The sequence below is a fragment of the Leopardus geoffroyi genome, chromosome B4 (assembly GCF_018350155.1).
Source record: "Leopardus geoffroyi isolate Oge1 chromosome B4, O.geoffroyi_Oge1_pat1.0, whole genome shotgun sequence".
In the NCBI taxonomy this organism is placed as follows: Eukaryota; Metazoa; Chordata; class Mammalia; order Carnivora; family Felidae; genus Leopardus; species Leopardus geoffroyi.
This window is the reverse complement of record NC_059341.1, coordinates 52433908-52455864: the sequence shown is the minus strand read 5'-3', so window position 1 is coordinate 52455864 and position 21957 is coordinate 52433908. Positions and strand designations below refer to the sequence as shown.

Sequence of the window (21957 nt, the reverse complement as noted above, 5' to 3'; positions counted from 1 at the left end):
TGATAGCATTTTGAAGCTTGATCAGATTTAGGTTTTTTGGGGAAAGGGGCAAACAGTAGATCATTAGGTGGGGTTTGTGCCCTATTGCATTAACAGGTTCTATTCTTTATGTTGAAAATGATCAGTGAGTTCAAGGGTTATCAGCTTGATCCACTCACTATAAAGTTCCCTGTCAGCTTTTCAGCTAACAGCTTTTCCAGCCATTGAGGAGTATTGCCTAAATCCCTTATTTCTTTAAGGCTAGCAAAGCAGTGATAGTGTAAGTCTCTTATTCCTTATTGAATAAAATTCTTCTAAAAAGAAAAATATTTCCTCAAAAACTTTTTGGTTGCAATTTGTTTGGGAAAGGCAAGAAAAATACTTGATTCTTTGCCTTTATGCACCAGACTTTGGAATAAGAAGTCAACTCCTTAGCATCGTCCAGAGTGGCCAACAAATGATTTTTTGTTGTTGTATCATTATAAACTCATAGATTTTTAATTGAGGGTAAGATTGAGGGTATACACATAAGAAGGCTAGTTAAGAAATGCAGCTAAACAATAAATAGCAAATCACTATAATTTTTGGAACACATCAGATAACTTAGATATCTGATCAATGTCTATCATTGCCTATCATTATGCACGCAATACTGAAGTGGCTCACTTTGATAGACCTTATATATGTCTTGGCATCTTTAAAAAGGTATTTATTGAATTCCTGGGTGAGAAGCATAGTGATAAGTGCTATACTTGTATTTTCTTATTTAATCATTGCAACACATTTGTGAGATAGATACTATTATCATCCTCATTTTCACAAGTAAGGAACCTGCAGTTTAGGAAGGTCAAGTAAATTGTTTAAGATCTTACAGCTCTTAAGTAGCTAAGCTGGGACAGGAATCCAAGACTTTTTGACTCTGAAGTTCGCCATGCTTTCTTCTAATGTATGATTGTTTATTTTTGAGAGAGAGAGAGAGAAAGAGAAAGGGAGGGAGGAAGGGAGGGAGGGAGCGCAAGCAGGGGAGGGGCAGAGAGAGCTGGAGACACAGATCCAAAGCAGGCTCCAGGCTCTGAGCTGTTAGCCTGACGCGGGGCTCGAACTCACGGACCGCGAGATCATGACCTGAGCCGAAGTAGGACGCCCAATTGACTGAGCCACCCAGTCACCTCTGAAGTTCACCATTCTTAAGTAGTCATAGTATCTGGGGAATGATTCCTTTGTTGTTTTCCCTATTACTTATTACCTGAATGAAACATCCTCAGACATTTTCTCTTTGTTTCTCTCTTTATCCATCACTTCCTCAGAATTCACTCCATTTGGTTCAGGTTTAAAAAGTGTTGTGGAAAAAATGTCCTCAGTGCTTTTCAACTATAGAATAAGAAGAAAAATGATTCAAAAATAAATGTGTATTAAAAAATTAGACCCTGTCAAATAGTTACTGAAATACATATTCAGATTCAAGTATATTAAAAATATTAACATTCTTTTTTTTTATATGTTTTATTTATTGATTTTGAGAAGAGAGAGAGAGCGCCAGCAGAGGAGGGGTAGAGAGAGAAGGAGAGAGAGAATCACAAGCAGGCTCTGCCCTAAGAAGCGCAGAGGCTGACAGGTGTCTGAACTCAAGAACAAAGAGTCGGACACTTAACTGACTGAGCCACCTATGCACCTCTAAAAATATTAACATCCTTTACTACTGGAAGCAAAAAGTTATTTGCCTAAAGGGCTGATGCACGTTGCTAACAGCTAGGTGTTTTGGGACATAAGATTCTTTAACTGGGGTTAACAATAATTTATTCTAGCCTTACTTATGTTTTAACTTTTCAATTAACCCATTTTTTGATGTGCTGAATACATCACTCAAATTAACAAAACCTATTTCACTTAGACGTAGGGTCTCTGTGATGAAATGAAACATAACTATTTTCAACCTTACCACTTGATCTAATCTTCAAAAATCTACCCCTTTGGAATATCTGTTCAAAAGTAATCTCTTTACCTCTTTGCTGAAATCTGTATTTTGAGGTTCACTTTCTTTTAGTCGAACAATTTCTGCTGCAGGAGTTTCATGGTTTGGCTTCACATCATTTTCTCTAATGACAGTATCCAGTTCCTTAACGTTATCATCCCTTTTTCGAGTCTGTCCGAAAGACATATAGCATAGATTCATACTATGTACAGTTTTTAGATAGCATCTGTTATTTTGAAAAAAAAAAAAAAAAAAAAAAAAAAGGTTGATCTTCACATACAAGGAGGTTCTCTTATGAAAACCAATAGGAAGAAAAAAAAAATATATCAGTATTCCATGCATGTTTTTTCCTCTTTTAATCACCCATTTTGTAATTTGAAGAATGTGCAATTTCAGCGGTTAATCTGCTGAATCTTTAGTAGCAGTGCCTGGATGCTCCTGATTAGATGGAAAGGGGATTTCTAGGAAGACAGGGAAACCCTTTCAGCTGGTGCATGTCTACTAACAGGGACAGGCCAGACAGAAGCTACTGAAAAGGTTTGCCCGTCTGCTATCTCTGTATTTATGAATCGGGGTAACAAACAAACAAACAATAAGAAATGGAATGGCGTCTCTTTGCAAGGCAGGAGTTGGGATGTAAGGAATAGTAGACTTACGCTTTTACTGAGAAGCTCTGTCCTGCTACAATTTAGGTCATGTTAAATTAGGACACAGAGTAATACACATTTTATTGGAGGGGGAATTGGGGAATATCTCGTTAACTTGCGTGGCATTTTACATTCGCTGAAAGCACTTTTACCTTAGTATCTCTGTGAAGTAGACAGGGTAGGGCTGTGTCATCTGATTTACAGCAGAGAAGAGTAAGGCCACAACTGGTACAAGTATGTCCAACAAGTAAGATGGCTCTGGTTTTCTGAACCCAGGGCTATCTCCACTTTACTGAGCTGTCTTAGCTTATTATTATGGACATTAGGTAAAATCAAGTAACTATCCATACTGCAGACATTTGAAAACCCATCAATCATGTAACTCCAGATCCTGACTCAAGTGATACTACATTTACACATAAGAATGGTTAAAAGCAAATTGATGTACCTGGGTAATCCTGAACGGATTATCCCTTAAGCCTGAGGGACTTTGTAAGGGTGACTGGTCTAAAGAACCAATAACATTTAATCCTTTTTTCTTTTCCCTCAGGCACGCTTGTTGATGTCTCCTTATTCTTTCCATCTGCTCTTCCACAGTCATCCTAGGTCGAGTACTTTCAGCCAAACAGAGCTGTTCCACTGCACTTCTTGGTCTTTCCTTTAAATTAGAAATAGACATATGAATACATCAATACAGAATAACTTCTGAAAAGTATGTTGGGATAAAAAGTGTTCTGAAAGGATTTATTTTGTTCTCAAAATCAGAAGTGGAGCTTTGAGTGTTAATTTAGTTAACACCAGAAAGGCAAACTGTTTTTTCCTTCACTGGTGATTGGTGATGCACAGTCAACGAAACAGGAAATTGTATAAAACTCAAACTAGGAGAACACAGTTTCTAAATATAAGACTTTATTTTATTTATTTTAAACATTTTATTTATGTTGAGAGAGTAGGAGCAGGGGAGAGGTAGAAAGGCAGAGAGAGAATCCCAAGCAGCTCTCCACTGACGGGCTGACAGTGCGGAGCCCAATGAGGGGCTACATCTCAGGAACCATGAGTTCATCACCTGAGCTGAAATCAAGAGTCAGAGGCTTAACTGACTAAGCCACAAAGGTGCCCCCCTCCTTTTTAATTTTTTTTTTCCTAAGGTTTAGTTTTCAGTAAACTCTATACCAATGTGGGGCTCAAACTCATAACTCCAAGATCAAAAGTTGCATGCTCTACTGACTAGGCAGCCAGGTGCCCGAAGATATATTTTAATGAAAATTTAATTTGTTAAAAAAGTTTATTTATTTGTTTAGGGGGAGAGAGAGAGAACCAGCACCAGCAGGGAAGATGCAGAGAGAGAGGGAGACAGAGAATCTGAAGCGGGCTCTGTGCTAACAGCATGAGCCCAATGTGGGGCGAACTCACAAACCACGAGATCATGACCTGAGCTGAAGTGAGACGTTTAACCAACTAAGCCACTCAGGTGCTCCAAAATATATGTTTTAAGTCAAACATTTACTGTGAAAAGACTTCGCAGAGAAAACATCCTCAGTTTATGATCAATAAGGATTTAAAAATTAAACAACCAATTCTTAATCTCACTTTCTTATTAAAGACGTAAAACAATATCGGTATAAAATGCCAAATAAGAACTTCAATATGAGTCACAAGCAAATTTTAGCTTATTTTATGTAACAGAAAATTTGAAGACTGAACATATTCTAGAATCTATGGCATAGAATCCATAGGTTTCTTTGTGCCCTCTGGTCTGGGTTGGTGGGAACTGACTGAGATATTGGTGAAGTTGCTTTCTTTTGAAAAAACCAAGGGCAGAGATGAGCATTTCCGTGAGGAAGCAATATGTCAGGCAAACCCACTAAGATCCTTTTTTCTCTTGAGCAATCTGGAAAATGCTTGCAGGGCAGGAGTGATAGCTCTAGACCCATTTTCTATTGTATAGAATAAATATCTTTTTATTTATTTATTTATTAAAAAAATTTTTTTTAATGTTTTATTCATTTTTGAGACAGAGAGAGACAGAGCATGAACGGGGGAGGGGCAGAGAGAGAGGGAGACACAGAATTGGAAGCAGGCTCCAGGCTCTGAGCCATCAGCCCAGAGCCCGACGCGGGGCTCGAACTCACGGACCGCGAGATTGTGATCTGAGCCGAAGTCGGCCGCCCAACCGACTGAGCCACCCAGGCGCCCCAATTGTATAGAATAAATATCTTAAAGAGCTCAAGTAAAATCTAAAAGAGGAAAACTGAAAAGCCTTAATTTGCAGAAGTAACGATGATTTTCATTTATATGTAAAATAAAACACATTAGCTTTGGAAAGAAAAAACAAAACACCAACCAAACCAAAAAAAAAAAAAAAAAAATTAAAAAAAGTAAATTCTAAATATAGATTGGGAATTGGCTACTATAGTCATCCCTTTCCTTTTATTTTTATTTCAGATTTTATTAAAGTTTCTTATTTTATCCTTTTATTTTTAGTAACAATAAACATGCAGTCTTCCTGGCTTTTCTACGTTTATACAATAATGTCACACTGCAACTTTCTTCTCAAGTTGTCATATAGTAAAAATCTGTTTTTATTTATTTATTTGTAATTAAAAAAATTTTTTTTTGAGAGAGTGAGAGAGAGAGCGAGAGAACCAGAAAATGAGTGGGGGAGGGGCAGAGACAGAGGGAGACAGAATCCAAAGCAGGCTCCAGGCTCTGAGCTGTCAGCATAGAGCCTGATGCAGGGCTCGAACTCATGAACTGTGAGATCATGATGGAGCCAGTGTCGGACGTTTAACAAATTGAACCACTCAGGAGCCCCTGTAAAAATCTGTTTTTAAAGGTCAGATATTGTTAATTTTTAGATCTTTTCTCTAATGATAACTGAAAAAGAATATGTCATTACAGTTTTAGTTATTAGTATTCTAAAAATTATTATGGGGTTGAAGAATATTTGTGAATTATTGTTACATATTTTCCATAGAAAAGAAACTCTTAGAAATAACTTATGTATATTCATTCCTCATATATTATGGAAATTTTGTGTTATATTCCAAGTATTTTATTCTGACACTGATATTGCTTATAAAGGTCTTTTTTGTACCAATAATAAACTGTAGTCTTCTATACTCCTTTCCCCACTCCTGTATTTGGTGATATAGAAGTCTTTCTTCTACTATTTAAGATAGTTACATATTAAAAAAAAAAAAGAATATAAGTCCACTAATATCTTTCTTCTTTATCTCAACATACACTGTTAACTTTTTAAAAAAGTATTTTCATTTATTTATTTATTTATGCATAATCTCCACACCCAACGTGGGGCTTGAACTCCCAACCCCAAGATCAAGAGTCACACCACCCTCTACCCTCCACCAATTAAGCCAGCCAGGGGTCCCTTAACTTTTTTTTTTTTTTTAACATAAGCTCTATGTCCAGCGTGGGGCTTAAAGTCACCAGCCTGACATCAAGAGTTGCATGCTCTACTAATTGAACCAGTCAGGTGCCCCTCAACATACATTTTTAAAACCTTTTTCTGTTGATTTTTTTTAGCATTACAATTTCCAAAGAAAATACCCTTTCCATCTGTAAAAAAATGCCTCTAAACAAACAATAGTATTATAGAACCATGACTGCAAATATATAGCTATTCATTTATTTTGATTCTACAATAATTATCTTTCTAGGTCTTTATAATTTTGTACTCATTAAAATATTATATTTCTTGTATATATATTTGTCAGATGTTTTAGGCATATACTTTGTACCTGTAGTTTAATATCTCTCAAGAATAACCATAAATCTTATCATTTGTAGTACTTTTCATTCTTTTCTTATAGTTTAAAATTATCAAATTACCCATACCAAATAAGTATAGAATTTATAAAGATGAAAAGTAAAATTTGTTTTGTACCCCAAATTTTTGAGACTACTTGGTAAAAAGGAGTTAAATATGCTGATAATCTTCTCAATATGACCAAGCTTAGACTGGTTTACAGCCAGTTTGAATTAAATGGATCTCAGATGAATATGTGAAATATAGAAGCTATTTTCCCAATCCCAATTCACATTTCTCAGAGTAACCAGAGGATTGGCAAACTCCAAATCTACCATAGCTGAAAGGCCCTGTAAACTCAGGCTGGCTTGGAAATCCATTACCTTGGATGACCACAGGACATGTCTATCACTCTCTTTAAGGAAATTCTTAGAGGTATCAAGAGATGTAACATGGGACAGCTGTCTGAAAACAGATTCCACAAACTGTGGACTAAGACCCCATGTCAAAGCTGATCAAAACAAACCTAGACTAGGTATTGAGTAGGTCTGTCCCCTAGACACTGATTTCCTCAATGGAATTAAAACAATAGGCCTTAAGAATCCTTTTAAAGATTAACTTTAGTTAAATACCGTTCTTGAATCCATCATCTTCTTAGTTTTCCTTAAGGTTACATAAGAGGCTATCGTTGAAGATTCAGGTGTTGGTGATTTGGTCCTTGGAGGAACTACTCCAACAGGAAAATGGGAACCTAAAAATGAAAACACCAGTAAGTTCTACAAAACATCTTTCACACAACATTGCTTTCTTTTGAGGTACTCAATTTCTAATTAAAAACATTTTTTTTTTAATTTTAGAGAGATAGAGCAAGAGAACATGTGTGTGTGGGGGGCGGGTGGGGAGAGAGGCAGTGGGAGAGAGGAAATCTTAAGCAGAGCCCAATCAGGGCTTGATCCCATAACCCTAGGATCATCACCTGAGTGAAATCAAGAGTTGGATGCTCAATCAACTGAGCCACCCAGGAGCCCCTGACATACTCCATTTCTGAGGTTTTCAAAATCAAAAGGCAAATTTATTTTTATTGGTTTATTGTTTTGAAGATTTTATTTTTAACTAACCTCTATACACAACATGGGGCTCAAACTTACAACCCTGAGATCAATAGTCATATTCTCTACCGACTGAGCCAGCCAGATGCTCCAAAAGGCAGATTTATCATTTAAAAAGAGCCAGGGAAAATGTAGTAGCCTTCCATTAGTTACTCTGTCTAAAGTTCTACAGATTTTTTTTTTAATTAAAAAATTTAATTATAAAATCAGTAATACTCAGTGGATCAGACATCTTCACAACAATCTTCTAAAGAAAAGAAGGTAGGGGCGCCTGGGTGGCGCAGTCGGTTAAGCGTCCGACTTCAGCCAGGTCACGATCTCGCGGTCCGTGAGTTCGAGCCCCGCGTCAGGCGCTGGGCTGATGGCTCAGAGCCTGGAGCCTGTTTCCAATTCTGTGTCTCCCTCTCTCTCTGCCCCTCCCCCGTTCATGCTCTGTCTCTCTCTGTCCCAAAAATAAATAAACGTTGAAAAAAAAAAAAAAAAAAAAGAAAAGAAGGTAAATGAACTGCAGTGTCTGCATCAATTTACTTCCTCAAGTCCATGTAGCTCATCAGCAGCATGGCTGGGGCTTCTCTTTGCTGTAGCCTTCTTTCCATTTGCAGTATTTTCAGAGGTTGAAAAGGACCTTAATCCTCTCACATGTTGCAGATCAGGAAAGGAATGGCCCAGAAAGGGTAAGTGATTTACCTAAATGCCCTTAATTTCCATTTGGTCTCTTTTCTTTTTTTTTTTTTTTTTTTTTTTAATTTTTTTTTTCAACGTTTATTTATTTTTGGGACAGAGAGAGACAGAGCATGAACGGGGGAGGGGCAGAGAGAGAGGGAGACACAGAATCGGAAACAGGCTCCAGGCTCTGAGCCATCAGCCCAGAGCCCGACGCGGGGCTCGAACTCCCGGACCGCGAGATCGTGACCTGGCTGAAGTCGGACGCTTAACCGACTGTGCCACCCAGGCGCCCCCATTTGGTCTCTTTTCAATCACACTGTACTGTGTCTCAAGAGAATCCACTAACAATGTTAACAACAGTTAACTATAGGTAATCACTGTGGCTTTTTTGTATTTTCAATAATTTCTAAAATGGACACACACCATAGAAAACAAAACACACAACACAAAATCATTAACCCAACAACAATAAAAGCTAAAAGTAAGTTAATACATAAAATGTACGTAGTTATATCGCATTAATTTTGTTTAAGTAGAATATATGCACTATTATCCACCGAGGACACCAGCAAAAGAACAAATTATTAAAATCTCAATGGCTTACTTAAAAAAAAAAAAAAAAACAAAAAACCAAACCACTCTCTTTGAGCTCACTTAAAGTTACATCAACTAAGTAGAAAAAAGAAGTCTAGTTTCTCCCCCAAAGACAAATGGTACATCAGTCATTCAGGGTCCCTTTAATTTACACACCAAACAATCTGTAGCTTAGGTTTTAATATTGTTTATGAACTGTGTGAGTATTGTAAGGCTGTATATTTAAGAACGTGAAGTGCTGAACTGCTACACAATATAGGTAATTCTGCAGTTCAAACTAAGAGAAAGACTCTATTATCCCAGTTAGTGATCCATTTTTAAAAGTTCTACTTTAAGTCATGTGGCACAAATTACACCATAATTTATCTGTGTATTTCAGACAATTTATTCAGGTGAGAGCTTATAAGTTAAAAAAAAACAAAAACAAAAACAAAACAACAAAAACTCAAACATCTAGGGATGCCTAGCTGGCTCAGTTGGTAGAGCATGTAACTCTTGATCTCAGGGTCATGAGTTCAAGCCCCACTAAGTGATCTCTTATTTCAGAGATCATTAAAAATAAAAATAAAAAATCAGGGGCAGCTGGGTGGCTCAACCGCTTCAGTGTCCCACTTTGGCTCTGATCTGCAGGTCGGTCGTGATCTCACAGTTTGTGAGTTCAAGCTCTGCATTGGGCTCTTTGCTGTCAGCACACAGCCCACTTTGGATCCTCTGTCTCCTCCTCTCTCTCAAAAATAAAGATTAAAAAAAAAACAGACAATAGAATTCTTTCAAAAAATAAAAAAAACAAACACCTAAATTTTAAAAGCAGCAAAACTCTGAAGAAGAATCCAAACCCTACAGAGAACATATGCCAGACAAGGTATTTTTTATGAGTAAAGATATGGCATTGACTTTTGTCCCCCCTCTCTGTACCTTCCCCCGCTTATTCTTTGTCTGTCTGTCTAAAATAAAATAAACATTAAAAAAAAGTCTACTGATGAGTTGAACTCACTTATTAAATAATTTCTAAATTTTGTAGACTTGACTGGCGACAATTATCCCTTATAGATCATGGGGTATTATGACTATGTAGGAACCACAAAAAGAATGGAAGAGAAAATGCAAAATCAAAGCATAAAATGTAGTCCTTATTTTATATATGCTCTAAATACTTTGCCCACAGGGATTAAGAATGTTACACATATGATAAATAGCAACTTCCTCCCCCCCACCCCGCATATGCTTTTTGAAGAGGGTAGATGTTAGGCCTAGGAAACCAGTGCTGTTGAAACAGGGGCACTCTGGCTAGATTTACTGATTTCTTTTAATTTTTAAGTAATCTCTACACCCAACAATGTGGGGCTCAAACTTACACGTTCAAGATCAAGAGTCATATGCTCTACTGACTGAGCCAGCCAGGAGCCCCTAGATCTATTGGGTATTTAAGAAAACCTAAGAAGTCCCAATTTTTATTTATTTTCATAAAATTTTTAGTTTGAAAGAGAGACAGAGAGCAAGAAGAGGAAGGACAGAGAGAATCCCAAGCAAGCTTCACATTGTTAGCATAGACATGGCTGTGCTCAGCGTGGAGCTTGATCCCACGAACCTTGAGATCATGACCTGAGCTGAAATCAAGAGTCCGATGCTTAACTACTGAACAACACAGGCGCCTCTAAAGTCCCAACTCTTAAAAATTTTTTATTATTTATTTATTTTTAAAAATCTAAATCCTAGTTAACATATAGTATAATAATAATTTCAGGAATAAAATTTAGTGTTTCACCACTTACATGTAATACCCAGTGCTCATCCCAACTAGTGTCCTCCTTAATACCCCTTGCCCATTTAGTCCTTCCCTCCACCTAACACCCCTCCAGCAACCATCAGTTTGTTTTCTGTATTTAAGAGTCTCTTATATAAAAAAAAAAAAAAAAGAGTCTCTTATAGTTTGTCTCCCTCTGTTTTTATATTATTTTCGCCTCCCTTCCCTTATGTTTATTTGTCTTGTATCTTAAATTCCACATGTGAGTGAAATCATGATATCTGTCTTTCTTTGACTTATTTTGCTTAGGATAATACACTCTAGTTCCATCTACGTTGTTACAAATGGCAAAATTTCATTCTTTTTGATCACCCAGGAATGTTCCATTGTATGTATGTATGTATGTATGTATGTATGTGTGTATGTATGTGTGTGTGTGTGTGTGTATCTTCCTTTTCCATTCACCAGTCAATGGGTTATTTGGGCTCTTTCCATACTTTGGCTATTGTCAATATTGCTGCTATGAACCTTGGGGTGCATGTGCCCCTTAGAATCAGCACTCCTGGGGCGCCTGGTGGCTCAGTCGGTTGGGCGTCCGACTTCAGCTCAGGTCATGATCTCGCAGTCTGTGAGTTCGAGCCCTGCGTCAGGCTCTGTGCTGACAGCTCAGAGCCTGGAGCCTGTTTTAGGTTCTGTGTCTCCCTCTCTCTCTGACCTTCCCCCGTTCATGCTCTGTCTCTCTGTCTCAAAAATGAATAAATGTTAAAAAAAAAAAAAAAAAAAAAAAGGATCAGCACTCCTGTATCCTCTGGATAAATACCTACTAGTGCAATTCCTGGGTAATACGGTAGTTCTATTTTTAATTTTTTGAGGAACTGTTTTCCAGAGTAGCTGCACTCATTTGCATTCCCACCAACAATGCAAAAGAGAACCTCTTTTTCCATATCCTCACCAACACCTGTTGCCTGAGTTGTTAATTTTAGCCATTTTGACAGTTGTGAGGTGGTATCTCATTGTGGTTTTGATTTGTATTTCCCTGATGATAAGTGATGTAGTGATGTTGAGCATTTTTCACGAGTCTGCTAACAATCTGGATGCCTTCTTTGGAAAAGTGTCTATTCATGTCTTTTTGCCCATTTCTTCACTAAAGTCCCAATTTTTAAATGTTGGCAACCAACACTTGTTGAGCCAGTGGCTCAGTTGGTTGAGCGTCCTACTCTTGGTTTCCACTTAGGTCATGATCCCAGGGTTGTGGGATCAAGCACCATGCTGCTTAAGATTCATTCTCTCTCTCTCTCTCTCTCTTTCTCTCTTTCTCTCAGTGCCTGGGTGGTTCAGTAGGTTAAGCATCTGACTCTTGATTTGGGCTCAGGTTAGGATCTTGCAGTTTGTGGGTTTGAGGCCTGTGTCGGGCTCTGTGCTGACAGTTTGGAATCTGGAGTCTGCTTCAGATTCTGTCTCCCTCTCCTTCTCTACCCCTCTCCACTTGTGTGTGCATGTGTGCGTGTGTGCTCTCTCTCAAAAATAAACATTAAAAAAACAAAAACAATGGAAAAAAAAAGTCTCTTTCTCTCCCTGTTTGCCCCTCTCCCCAGCTCCTGCTCTCTTTTTAAATTTTTTTAATGTTTATTTATTTTTAGAGAGAATGAGAGACAGAGCATGAACAGGGGAGGGGCAGAGAGAGGGAGACACAGAGTCAGAAGCAGGCTCCAGGTTCCAAGCTGTCAGCACAGAGCCTGACGTGGGGCTCGAACTCACAAATCACGAGATCATGACCTGAGCCGAAGTCGGACCCTTAACTGAGCCACCCAGGCGCCCCAAGTCTATTTCTTTTCTTTATCTTATCCTTAAGCATGTACACTAAACTTATTAAAATATAAAGGTAATCATGATCATTACCATCCTCTGGAACAATACAAGGACTTTAGAACATGTTAATATCAACAAAATTAGTCCTGGTTATATGCTATTGGTATCCAATATTTTAGTTCTCTGCTTCTTAGACCTTCCCTATCTGATCAGTTTGCTTCTATCTGAAAACTGTAGAACTCTCTCAAGTGACGGTTAAGTGGCAAACTCTCTAGTTTTTATCTTTATCTTTACTGTTTCTTCAAGTTTTATTGACGCAAAATGTATAAATAAAATGAATAGCTCTTAAGTGCACAACTGGTGAAGTTTTATAAATGTATTCTTACCCCTAGCTGCACAGTGTAATTATCTCAGTGAAGACAAAGACCATCTTTGTCACCCCACAAAATTCCCTTCCAGGCAATCCCACCCTTCTGCCAAAGACGACCACTGTTCTGTTGTCTATCACCAATAGATGAGTTTTGCCTGTTCTCAAACTTCACATAAAGGGATTCATACACGAGGTCTCCTTTGTGTTAAGCTTTTTTCACTTAATATAATTTTTTTTTCACATTTATACATGTTGCTAAGTTACACATGTACATCTATCAGTAGTGTTTTTTAATTGTTAAGGAGTTTGAAGATACCATAATTTGTTTATCCACACTCTTGTTTACAGAAATACAGGTTGCTTCCAATTTTTATCTACTATGAATTAAAACTATGGTTAAAAATCCTTGTATAAGTTTTTTTGAGGAATGATGTTTCCATTTTTCTTAGGTAAATATGTAGGAGAATTGCTGGATATGATAATTGCATGTTCAATTTTGTAAGAAACTACAAAACTGTTCTTCTTTCTTACACCACCATCAGAATTGTGTTTGAGATCCAACTGTTCTATGTCCTAACAAACACTTGGTAGTCTTAATTTTAGCTATTCCAGAAGGTGTGAATTACGATTTTAATTTGCATCAAAACTGCATTTATGCTTGATCAGTTGTAAACTTTTTCGTATACTTGTATACTTTATTTGTTAAGTGTTTAAGTCTTTTGCCTACTTTCTTTTTTTTTAATTTTTAAATTTTTTTTTTTTCAACGTTTATTTATTTTTGGGACAGAGAGAGACAGAGCATGAACGGGGGAGGGGCAGAGAGAGAGGGAGACACAGAATCGGAAACAGGCTCCAGGCTCTGAGCCATCAGCCCAGAGCCCGACGCGGGGCTCGAACTCACGGACCGAGAGATCGTGACCTGGCTGAAGTCGGACGCTTAACCGACTGCGCCACCCAGGCGCCCCTAAATTTTTTTTTTTTTAATAAAAAATGTTTTTTTTTTATTAACGTTTATTAATGTTTTTAACGTTTATTTATTTTTGAGACAGAGAGAGACAGAGCATGAAGGGTTAGAGAGAGAGACACACAGAATCTGAAACAGGCTCCAGGCTCTGAGCTGTCAGCACAGAGCCTGACGCGGGGCTCGAACTCACGGACCGCGAGATCATGACCTGAGCCGAAGTCGGATGCCTAACCGACCGAGCCACCCAGGCGCCCCTTTTTATTTTATTTTATATATTTTTTTATTTTTATATTTCTATTTTGCCTACTTTCTTATTGGGTTGTCTTTATTATTGATTTGTAAGAGTTGTTTATATATTCTGAATATGAAGACTTTGTCAGGTATATATACTAATGATATTTTCTCCGATTCTAATGGATAGAAGTTTTAAATTTTGATGAAATCTAATTAATCTCAGTTTTCATAGAGAGTACAGCCTTTGGAGGGTTCCAGCTTTCCTTGAGGGGGTGTCTTATCAGACTTGGTTTTTTGTTTAAAAATGTTGTTTATTTATTTTTGAGACAGAGAGAGAGACAGATGGACAGACAGACTGAGAGAGGCAGAGGGGCAGAGAGAGAAGGAGACGCAGAATCCAAAGCAGGCTCCAGGCTCCGAGTTGTCAGCGCAGAGCCCGATGTGGGGCTCGAACCCACAAACCATGAGGTCACGACCTGAGCCATAGTTGGACGCTTAACCAACTGAGCCACGCAGGCGCCCCAAGACTTGTAATTTCTTCAGGATCTGAGCTTTGTCCTGTCACAAGGCACTTTAGTGCTCCACTTAACTTATTGGATCCCTCCTATTACAAACTGAATTATGACTTTCTAAAATTCATGTGAGGTCTTAACCTGTGATGTGACTATATTTGGAGATAGAGCCTATGAGGAGGTAATTAAGGTTAAGTGAGGTCATAAAGGCATGCCCCTGAATCAACAGGATTAGTAACCTTCTAAAAAGAGAGCTAACATCAGAGAGCTAACATGTGCTCTCTCTCTGCTTAACTGAGAGGAAAGGCCCGGTGAGGTGCGGCAAGAGGCAGCATCTGCAAGCCACGAATAGAGTCTTTCCCTGAAACCAAACCCAGCTGGACCCTGATCTTGGACTTCTACCCTCCAGAACTGTGAAAACAAATTTCTGTTGTTTAAGCCACTCAGTCTATGATATTTTGTTATGGCAGCCTAAGGAAACAAATACACTACCTTTCACATAAGGTGAGCGTCCCTTTCTTTACTTTTCCTTAACTTGTTGAAGATTCTCAAAAAAATTTAGAATGGTATCACCCAGCAATTAGAATCACTTTCTATAGGAATAGGAGGATTGGCCAGGGCATCTAGTTAGCTATACTGCTAAAACATTTGTTTGCAGTTTAATATTTCCTGTGTATTCATAATAATATGCACCATTGGGGCACCTGGGTGGCTCAGTTGGTTAAGCGTCAGACTCTTGATTTTGGCTCAGGTCATGATCTCACAGTTGGTGACCTCCAGCCCTGCATCAGGCTCCACACTGACAGCATGGGGCTGTCCAATGTGAGGCTTGAACTCACGACCCCAAGATCAAGAGTCACATACTCTACAGACTGCCAGCCAGGTGTCCCTGCATATAATTTTTAATTACTCAAAATCTTAGCTACTAACAGCCTACTGGTGACCAGACAATTAACACATTATTCTGTATGGTACATGTGTTATATACTGTATCCTTACAATAAAGTAAGCTAGGAAAAAGAAAACCATATTAAGAAAACCAAATGGGGGGGGGGGGGTGCCTGGGTGGCTCAGTTGGTTAAGCATCCGACTTCGGCTCAGGTCATGATCTTGCGTTTCATGAGCTCAAGCCCCGCACTGGGCTCTGTGCTGACAGCGCAGAGCCTGGAGCCTGCTTCGGATTCTGTGTCTCCCCCTCTCTCTGCCCCTCCCCTGCTTGTGCTCTCTTTCTGTCTCTCAAAAAAAAATGAATAAATGTTAAAAAAATGTTTTTAAAAGAAAACCATATGGAAAATACATTTATAGTATTATACTGCATTTATTGAAAAAAAATCTGCATTTAAGTAGACCCTCATAGTTGAAACTTATGTTGTTCAAGTCAACTGTATGTGAACACACACACACACAAATTTTGGTGAACCATTTACACATTCTCCTATACAACCACAATTTCACTTAACTGTCAATAATCTCCAGAACATATTTAAGTTTCCATAATTGTCCCAAGAACGTCTTTAGAGACTTAAAATTTTTTTTATTATTAAAAAATATATAGTATTTATTTATTAATTTATTTGATGGAGAGAGAGAAAGTGCAAGCTGGGTGGGGTGGGGGTGGGAACACGCTCAACTGACTGAGCCACCCAGGCGCCCCGATTGAGACTTTTTTTTAAACCACAATCCAATCAAGGTTAAGTATTGCGTTGTATCTGGGCTTTTCTACCTTTTAATCTTGAATAGTGCCCCCTCTATCCTTTTTCTTCACAACACTGAATAATGACCAGCATTAAAAAAAGAAAAAAAGTCTGGCTCAGTTGGAAGAGTGTGCAACTCTTGATCTCAGGGTTGAACTAACAACCCCAACGTTGGGTGTAGAGATTAGTTTCTGGTAAAAATGAAATACAATATAAAAATCAGAGTACACCCATAGTAGTATTATTTCATGGAATTTGTTTTTTAGTTTATTTATTTGTTAAGTAAACTCTATGTCCGACGTGGGGCTCCAACTCACGACCCTGAGATCAAGTGTCACAGACTCTACTGACTGAGTCAGCCAGGTGTCCCTCAGCCCTTAATCTTTTATGTATAATTCTGAAACAGAAAAAACTTAAAACCTCCCTCTCCCCAAATCTCAGGAAACGGAAAACTTTTCAAAAGTTTGGCATTTGAACCTTTTTAGTCTTTATCCCACTTAGGATGAATATTCCAGGAATGTTAATTGATTTCAAAAGAGGATGCTGCCTCATGCCTAGCTGAAATGACATGTAATATACGGTTTACATATGGGTCATGTTACCTTCCTAATACCTGAAATTTCTGAATTCAGAAGCTCATCAGATTCCAAAGGTTTCAGATAAGGGACTATGGATTTGTCTATGTACTGGGCCAACATGTACACTGAGCTTATTGCTAAAATGTCTGAAAAACACAGGAGATAAAACATATCCTAATGCTGACCTTTAACAGAAGTTTCCATTTCTGAAACAGGTTCTGATTTTTCTTCTCCATTAGACTCATCAACTTCTGCCACTGTTGTTAACTCTGGTTCACTCTTGTAGAGTCTATAATCCGGACCCTTGAAAAGAAGATGTGAAATTTTAAAACAAAAGAAAAAAAATTGCTACAAATTTCTTTTAAAATGCTTACCTCAAATCAAACCTTGAAAACTAAAAGTCTCAGCCAGCTATATTGGGGACAGCACAACTGACATATATGTTACAGCTTAGGTGGAAAAAAATCTGAAATATTTTAATCAGTAAAAGTTTTGGCTTTTAAATTAAAAATATTCCTCTTAGGGACAAAGTCAGAATATTTTTTATCATAGTAAAACTGAAATCTGAAAATAATTATATCATATTAACTCAATTGGCCCTATTCCCTACCTTCCTACTTCTCTTCTAGCTTACCACATTTTACATTTATTTAACCCCAAACCTCTTATTTTCAGCTTCCGTGGATAATGAATGTTTCTCCTTGGCAATGTCCATATTCTCTAATAGTTTTCCTAGATGGAATGGCCCATATCCCAACCCTTTTATCATTCCTAGAATGATCTTTTTCATTCTTGCTTCCTTCTGATCTAAATATATCATTTTGTCTCTAATATCCTGAAATGGTATATTTAAAATAAGACGTCTTAGACAAATGTAAAGTAACCACTTTGCAAAAACATTAGAAATATGAAATTATGAAGTATTAAAATTATAAAAACATTTAGAAATGAGAATGGTAAAACCAAAACAGGAAAAACACAGATAATAACATTAAATACAAACAAAAAACAAACAAACAAAAAAGCACTGGCTAAAAGTGGGGTTATAACAAAAAAAAAGTTTGAGTGTAAAATAAATTAACTTTCAAAAATGAGAGGGCATGTACATGATTGATTATTCTGTGGCTATTGAAGCCACTTACACAGTGAGATCCATTTCTTGGATATCCTTGAACTTGATGAATCTTCTTTTCTTCAGGCAGATGGACTGGGCCCCTGCTATAACAGAGCAAGGAGCTGCTATCACTGGGCAGAGGGGGGATTATGGGAGGCTGCTCTGTAAAGTCATAGGACCGAGGAAGTGGAGGACGAGGTGGGACTACTTCCTCTTCCTAAAGATTGTAGAATAGTCACCTTATTTAGATAAGCATATTGAATTAAGTATATCTAAATTCTTTGCAATGGTAAGTTAACTTAAAAATCACTTTAAGATAATTAAAGGGACACTGCCAAGCCACAAGTCAGTCTCATACTGAAAAGTAAAATAAAGAATGTTTATGATAGCCAGTAACTGGGTCTTAAAAAAATAGTTTTATCTAATTTTTTCTTGTAACATTCAGGTTAGCTTTAATCTGAAGCTCAAAATCAAAACAGATGTGAGACTACAGTGTTTCACTTTAAAAGTAGAAGAAAATAATTAATTTAAAAATCTTATTGCCTATTTGTTTTTGCAATTTTTAAGGGAAAAAATAAACATCTTTTTGTTTCGTTTTAATATAAAATTCAAGACCACAAATGCTTTCAGTTAGGTTGACAGTATCTCTTTGTAGTTGTAATTTCTTTATGGTATGCACAACACACAGCGAACTTATCTATCAATCATCCTATAAATTTTACCAAGAATAAGACACAATGATAAATATTCAAATTACTTATATTAGAAAAAGTATGACAATGTTAAAGTTCTAACATAAATGAAAAGTAATGATTTTTTTTTTTTTTTTTTTTTGCATTAAGGGAAGAAAAATTGCCGTCTGTTAGAAGGATCAAATTACTGAAACAGCGAAATTTCAAGATTAAAACAATAACTTAAATATATTTAGGAAACATTTTTGTTATGAAGAAAAGACAATTAAATTCCAATTCATGTTTTACACATTTAAAATAATTTAGAGATAGACAAACAATCCAAACTTACCTCGTTTTTGTACTTAACTGTTGAGAAAGGCTTTGATCCTGCCATACCTATTAAAAAAATTATAAAACATAACTTATATTAAATATATCTTTTAAATCCACATAAAAAAGGAGTAATTTCATTTATTTTATTTTTTCTAAAAATTCCATTGTTAAGTAGTCTCTACAGCAGACATGGGGCTTGAACTAACAAATCCCGAGATTAAGAATCACATACTATACAGACTGAGCCAGCTGGGCGTCCCCATTTGACTTATTTTAAATGAAGCTTTCAGTTCTAACCCCTCATTTATTAATGTTTTCAGAATTGGAAGCCAATTACATTAAAAGATACAAGTTAAAATATCTAGTTTATTTTTATTTTTTAAGTTGATTTATTATTTATTTTTGTTATTATTTTTGAGAGAGAGAGAGAGAGAGAGAGAGTGTGAGTGGGGGAGGACAGAGCATTAGAAGTGGGCTCTGTGTTGACAGCAGTAAGTCCAATGCGAGGATCGAACTCATTAATATCGGGCTTGAATTCACAAACTGTGGGATCATGACCTGAGCCAAAGGTAGATGGTCAGTCGACTGAGCCACCCAGGCGCCTTTAAGTTTACTTATTTTTGAGAGAGAGGGGTGGTGGAGGGGCAGAGAGAGAGAGACAGAAAGAATCCCAAGCAGCCTCCATGATGTCACTGTTGAGCCTGATACAATGTGAGATCATGAGCCAAACCTGAGCCAAAATCATGAATCAGACACTTAACTGACTGAGCCATCCAAGTGCCCCTAAAATATCTAGTTTAAATAAGAGTACAGGGAAATGGGTTTTCTGAAGTACTATTGATGTAAATATAAGTCAGTACCATTTTTTAAAAGGGCAATCTGGCAGTGACTATCAAAATGGAAGATGCGTGCTCATTTCCCACTTCTTCTAATCCATAAGTACTAGCGTGTGTGTTTAGTCATATATACAGTAATGTTAATTACAGCATGGCTTATGATAGAAAACAAACAAACAAACTCAAAACCTGGAAACAAACTACATGTCCAAAAACACAGAAATGGACATATCATAATTCATCTATACAATGAATTCTTACACAGCTATTACTGCATTGTATTGTTAAGGAGAAAGAAACCAAATGGTTGAAAAATAAGTATAGTATGATTCCATTTTTTGTTGTGGGGAAAAAAAATTCCTAAAAGCAAAACATTTTGTGTGTGTATAATTAAATACATAAAACAGTAATTTATTTTTGTTGTGGGTGAGGTTGCCAGAACTTTTGCTTTTTACCGTCTAAACTTGTGTACTGACTCAATGTTACAGGAGTGCCTGTTTTCTGATGTCAAAAGTCCATTAACGAAAGAAACCCAATTCTATGTATCATTCCATTTATTTTTTAAAAAAGTTTATTTATTTATTTTAAAGAAATTTCTACACCCAATGAGGGGCCCAAACTCATAACCCTGAGATCAAGAGTTGTATACTTTTCTAAATGAGCCAGCCAGATGCCCTGTGTCACTTCATTTAGATATAATATTATGGTCAATTACTGCAGAATAAAACACAAAGCTAATTTACCTGTTTCTGTAGTGCCTCTTTGCTGTTTGTGTTTACTCAGTCCTTCCATGACATCTTGAATTCTCCAAAGTTCTTTCTGAATCTGTGCACGCTGAATTCCTGCTGATTCAGTCTATCAGTAAAAAGAGATCACATACAGGAAAAAATAAAGTTGTAAACTAAACTAAGTACATATTTTAAAAAATGAGAACTGCAGTAGATTAAGTTTTGAGGACTATGAACTCTCCCAATTTTGCAACTTTTGTGGCAAAGATAAAAGTCGAAAAAAAAAATTCAGTTTCTCAGACCTAAGTGCATTATTTCACTTCTTTTCAATAAGCTTTGCCTTGCATTATTGCTGATCACAAGAGACTAAAACATGGAAAAAAAAAAAAAAAAAGAAAACAAAATAAAGTAGAAACTCACAAAACCTAAATTAAAAAAAAAAAATTTAAAGAAGAAAAAAAAATGGGAAGTATACTAATTTCCTAAGTACTAGAAATTCTAGAAAATAAGATCATATTGGTATTATTGGTCTTACTGAAAGTAAGATTCTAATAGAACTCTATGACTTTATCAATACTTCTGATAAAAAGAATTATGTTTTGGAATGTAAATTTATTTTTTTTAAAAAAAGGGCAATGAAGTAAGCACTGTCACAGTTACCAAAAAAATTTTTTTTCACTTAATATATGTTTTTGACAATCATACATATTAGAATAAAATCAGTATGTTTCATTAGTAAGCTAAAAAGTCCTCCAAGGGGTGAAAACATGCTTTCAAAGTCTATAAATGTAAAGACTATGTACTAATGCTGCTTCAAAAAGGCACTACACAACCTTAGTTACCCAGTTTTCTAAGCTACAGGGCTGGAAGCATCAAAGTAAATGAAGGAAATATTCACACAAGAGCCAAACACAATGACAACCCAGAGACGTGAATACTGACATAGACTTCTAGGAAGTGAATTTCAGTTATAAAAACCAGATATGTGCACATGTCCTATATAGAATATATATTATTTTTGCAGTAATTAAAAAAATATATAGCCTATCTGAAAAGTATACAATGAAAGTCTCATTTTTGTATTATTTCTCATTTATCTGATTACTGGTGCAAACAATATTCAAACACTTGTTAGCAATTTGAGTTTCACTTTCTATAGATATTCTTCATCCATTTTTCTAATGTATTGCTTTCCCAAACCAAAAAGAAAATTCCTTGGAGATCTAAATAGTAACTTTTGTTGAATCAGTGGTTAACAATACTTCTCCCCAGTATGCCATCTTTTTGTTTAAGCCATTGTCTTCTTACTGACTTATTACTTTTTAAAAAGTAGGTTCTATGCTCAACATGGGGCTTGAACTCACAACCTTGAGATCAAGAGTCGCCTGCTCTACCAACTGAGCCAGGCAGGCACTCTGTTTACTTATTTATTTAATAAACACTTATCAGTATGTTTTATATGCCTGATACTATTTTAAGTGCTTCAAAAATATCAACATATTAGCCATTATAATAACCCGATAGAGGTAGGCACTATTATTTTATAGTCATGAAAACTGAAGTGCAGAGTTGTCATGTAACTGGTCTATGTGCAATGTTATCTCTCATAGAGTGTGCCTTGTAGTTCTTTA

The 21957-nt window shown here is 36.6% G+C and overlaps 1 protein-coding gene across 27 annotated transcripts in view; it reads right to left on the bottom strand.

Annotated features, from left to right (window-relative positions):
- PLEKHA5 (pleckstrin homology domain containing A5) overlaps positions 1-21957 on the bottom strand; it is a 245399-nt gene that overhangs the window by 5700 nt on the left and 217742 nt on the right. For 15 of the 27 annotated variants that reach the window (XM_045464741.1, XM_045464743.1, XM_045464754.1 and 12 more), the window contains 8 exons: positions 20342-20453; positions 18779-18825; positions 17784-17972; positions 16827-16944; positions 7000-7118; positions 3047-3256; positions 1982-2122; positions 1226-1350 (listed from right to left, as the gene is read on the bottom strand). In XM_045464741.1, coding sequence (XP_045320697.1) covers positions 1226-1350; positions 1982-2122; positions 3047-3256; positions 7000-7118; positions 16827-16944; positions 17784-17972; positions 18779-18825; positions 20342-20453 — 1061 coding nt within the window. The remainder of the gene's footprint in view (positions 1-1225; positions 1351-1981; positions 2123-3046; positions 3257-6999; positions 7119-16826; positions 16945-17783; positions 17973-18778; positions 18826-20341; positions 20454-21957) is intronic. The other 12 variants (XM_045464749.1, XM_045464756.1, XM_045464752.1 and 9 more) reach the window with 1 other exon arrangement.